The 4,298-nt window shown below is 53.1% G+C and overlaps 1 protein-coding gene across 1 annotated transcript in view; it reads left to right on the plus strand.

Moving 5' to 3' along the window:
- Window positions 1–438: 438 nt before the first annotated feature.
- The window catches only part of Ubr5 (ubiquitin protein ligase E3 component n-recognin 5), a 120,901-nt gene continuing 117,041 nt past the window's right edge, over window positions 439–4,298 (plus strand). Inside the window, exon 1 of the mRNA XM_059246961.1 lies at window positions 439–609. Coding sequence (XP_059102944.1) covers window positions 548–609 — 62 coding nt within the window. The 5' untranslated portion in view covers window positions 439–547. The remainder of the gene's footprint in view (window positions 610–4,298) is intronic.

A 4,298-nucleotide genomic window follows, 5' to 3' on the forward strand; every position in this document is an offset into this window, starting at 1 on the left:
CCGCCCCACGCGCCGAGCCCCGCCCCCGCGGCCCGCCCCTCCGCCCCTCCCCCGCCGATCGGCGCCCTGCCTGCGAGACGGAGAAACTGGGGCAGAAGTGAAGATGGCGGCGGCGGCGCTGGCGGCGGCGGTTCGTCGCCAGTGACGCGCGCTGCGGGCTGCTGTCCCTCCCCGCTCCCCGCGTCCGCCGCGTCCGCCGCGTCCGCCCCGGGACCCCTCCACCCGCCGCGCTCCAGGCCGCCCTCGTCCGTGCGCGCCGTGGCCGGCCGAGCGGGCGGCGCGTTGATCCGCCCTCCCGCCCGCCGCGCCGGACCGCCGGGCCGCGGACACACGCTCGGCGGGGAGGCGGCGGGCCCTGCGCGCTCGCGGCCCTCCGTTTGGGGACCGGGAGGAGGAGGAGGAGGAGGAGGAGGAGGAGCAGGAGGAGCAGGAGCAGTAGGAGGAGGCGGTGGCGGCGGCCGTGGGCTCCGCGGACGGGAAGGAGCTCGGGGGGCCGGGCGAGAGCGGGAGCGGCTCGTCCCCGGGAGCGGGGCGCGCAGGCGGCACCATGACGTCCATCCATTTCGTGGTCCACCCGCTGCCGGGCACCGAGGACCAGCTCAATGACAGGTACTGGGGCGGCGGCGGGGGAGGGGCGCCTCCCTCCGCCTTTCCCCTCCCCCACGGCCGCGCCGGGGGCCCTACCGCCCCCTGTAGGCCCGGGGCGGGCCAAACTTGGGAGCCCCGGGCCGCGGGGCGGGGGCCGGCGCGGTGTGGACGCGGCGGCGGCGGCGGTGTAGACGGCCTAGCGCGCAGCCCCCTCCCCCTCCCGCGAAGAACCTCGTTGAACTCGGCGGAGCCGGGGGCGCCCGGCCCAGGCCCGAGGAATCCATATTAGTCAAAGTTGAATTGAGACAGACAATGCGGATGGGGGATGGTGGAGGTGGAAAAGAGAGGGAAGAGGAGCGGCGGCGGGTTCGGGGGCTCCCGCGAGCCTCGTCCCGGGGGCTGGGCATCCCCGGGGAGGCGGGGAGGGGCGATTCCCGGCAGACCGTGGGTTGGGAGGGGATGGAGGGAGGGAGGGAGCGCCATGATTATTGTTATTATTATTAGATTTGAGCCCCTGCGGTGAGGTTGACTGCCCCGGAGGGGGATGAAGTCAGGCGGGGGGTGGGGAAGTGGATTGGATTCCTTTTGCCCTCCTTCCTTGGAAATGGTACTGCCAAACTCCTGCACCCGGGCCCCTGTGGTGAGAGCCTTTTTGTTTCCTTTTTTATTCTAATGATAGTGTTTTCTCGAGTTGTAATTTGACAGCTGAAAACTGCGTAGAGTGTCAAAGGAAAACTCTTCGTGTTGCAGTTGGCAATGCTGTTTTCCTTAACACTGGGTTTCTGGGTTGGGTTTGCTACCAGCAGAGGAGGAATTTTGATTTAAAATTTTAAAAAAATCTCATAAGGCTGTTTTGATTCGGATTCTTCCCCTTGGCTTCGTCGCTGTGCCTTGCCAGTTTAGGATATTGAGTTGGAGGGTCACATGCTCTCTGGGACCTAAGATAAAGCAGGAAAAGTTCCTGTACTCTTGCAAAACCGACTTGGAGGTTGAAGGAGGCCTCCATTAAAGCGTGTCTTGGTATCTAGGACTTAGATCTAATGATGGGCCAAATGTTTACAGGTCAGAAAGTGAGGCGTTTTAAGCTTCCCTCTCCCTGAATGCGGTCCTACTGGCCCATATTTCTTTTGCGTGTGGAAGGCCATCGTTGCCCAAGTTTAGAAGCAAGGTGTAATTTTTGCTAAGTGACCTGATGACTTAAGTTGCGTGACGCCCAGTTTGTCATGCGCTTCCCGGAGAGAGGAAGAGGCCTAACGTGCTACTGGCCTCTAAAGTGTCAGTGTATCCTTGGCCTGAGCCGGCAGCCTTTAGATCCTGGGCCGGCAGTCTAGTTTCTGACATTGGGTGAGGATTTTTCTAATCTTTAGCTATATTGTTTAAATACATGTTTGTGGAACTCAAAATGTTTTTTGAAAAGATTAACTACTTGGAGTTGTCTTATAGCTCTTTAAATATGGAAGCAGCCTTTAAGCTATTTCAACAATTTGTTGTAGGATCCTTATTCTGTCTTGATTGCATTGGAGGTACTTATTTACAGCTTCAAGGTCAGATTTATTTATTTATTTTGGGGTAAATCTTAGAATCAGGCTAGTAGTGAGGACGGCTGCCATTCAGAGCGGTGTGTTGGTCATGTTTGAGTCATTTGTCTTGTAACTTAGAAAGGTGCACCAGAGGAGGGCACGCTTTTTGTGGTAGCACACACTGACTTTGTGTACCAAGAACTTTAGCCTATTCAGTTGAGTATGCATGCCAAAACCCTTGTCTTGGTGTTACCAACCTTGTGCTTATTTATTTATTTATTTATTTAGACAGGGTCCTGGCTGGCCTGGAGTTCACTGTTTGTCTGATGATGACCTTGCACTTCTTATTCTCCTGTCTGCCTCCCTAGCGCTGTGATTAGAGGCCGGAGCCACCACACCCAGTTTACAGGGGCCTAGGACCCAGGGCTTCATGCTTGCCAGACAGACACTCTACCAACTGTGCTACATCTCCTGTGTGTCGGGCATTTTGATTCACTTTTTAGTGTTCTTTTTACTTTAGCTGTTTGAGAAATTGACAGGTTTTTTTTAAAGCTGCCATTTTTCTAGTCCCAGCTTTGTTTTTGACTCTTCTAGAGTCCACGTACTATATTAAGAATATTTATAGATATTTGCGACTTTTTGCTGTCTGTCTAGATAGCAGTATGTATGGGATGGGGGTCTCTGTGTTGCCAAGCTGGCTTGAATTCACAATTCTGCCTTAGCCTCTTGGGTGCTGAGCTTAAGGGTGTGTGCAACAACACCTGGGGTGGGTTTTTAACTTTGTTTTTATGTGTATATATGAGTGCCTGCATGTATGTATCTGTGCAGGACATCAGAATAAGGTGTCAGGTCCCTGGGACTGGAGATATTATAGGTGATTGTGAGCTGCTGGATGTGGGTGATGGAAATGGAACAACCCACATCCTCAGCAAGAGCAGCCAGTGTTATTAACTGCTAAGCCATCTTTCTAGATCCCTGGTATGAGTTTCTTATGAAGTAAGGGAAAAGACAGGTAACTTTGAGTTGTAACATGTTCATTAATCCCAGCAAAGCCAGATGGATCCCTGTGAGTTCAAGGCCAGCCTGGGCTATAGAGTGAGATCCAGGGCAGCTATGACTGTTTCGCAGAGAAACTCTAAAACCAAAAAAAAAAAACAAAAACAAAAACAAAAAAAAAAACACCCCACAAAAAATCCAAAAAAAAACCTGGTGGTAGTTAAACTTAGAACTGTTATGCTGCTTAGTGCAGGGCCTGTTGAAGGCCTCCTCCTAAGTGCTGAAGAAGCTGCTTTGTGACAGAAGAGTCCATTTCATTTAAATGTTAATTCTGGAGATGGAATTCGGATCCCCACATTGGCATAGCCAGCACTATGCTGACTGAACCTCTCCCTAGCTCTCTAGTGAATTTCTTGTTCTAGTTCCTGCTTACCAGTGTCTCAGACAACAGAAGAACTAGACCCGAACTGTGGTTCTGAAGCCTGAGGGCTGAGGGGAGAGCTGGAAGTGCCCTGCCACCAATCCCTGGAAAATGCCTGAGAAGTGAGTTGTGCTCCTCACAGAGAGGTGAAGAGATTGGTGGAGTGACCCCAGAGAGATGCACAGTGGACTCCAGCTGAGATCCGCACGCTGGCGGTGCCCTGACTTGGTGGGCCCAGGCATCTCAGCCTTGCACACACACCTGCCTAGAGGTGCTGTGTTCATCGGCTGCTAGAAACTTACTCTTTAGTTACATGGCTCGTGGAATATATAAGAATCAAGCTTTAAAACTGATGTGTACGTGAGTGTGCCACAGCATGGGTATGGAGGTCAGAGACGACTTGCTTCTACAGTTTGGATCCTGGGGGTCAAACTTAGGTTGTTAGACTTGGCGGCAAGGGTCTTTTACCCAGTGAACCATCTTGCTGGCCCAGTATTGTGGTCCAATATTGTGTACGTGTGTATATGTTGTGTGTGGGGGTGTACAAGTGTGAGTGTCACAGCGTGTATGTGGAGGTTCAGAGGTCAACTTTCAGGAGTGTGTCCTCTATTTCTAACGTGGGTTCCAGGGGTCAAACTGAGGCCATCAGGCTTGCCCAGCCAGAGCATATTCTTGCTGAGCCGCGTCAGCAACCCCCCACCCCAAACAAGAGCTTATGTAGTCCTTACTTATATTTGGCATGCCATTTCTTTGAGATGAGTTGGCTTTAGTTT

Source organism: Peromyscus eremicus, chromosome 20 (assembly GCF_949786415.1).
Source record: "Peromyscus eremicus chromosome 20, PerEre_H2_v1, whole genome shotgun sequence".
Lineage (NCBI taxonomy): Eukaryota > Metazoa > Chordata > Mammalia > Rodentia > Cricetidae > Peromyscus > Peromyscus eremicus.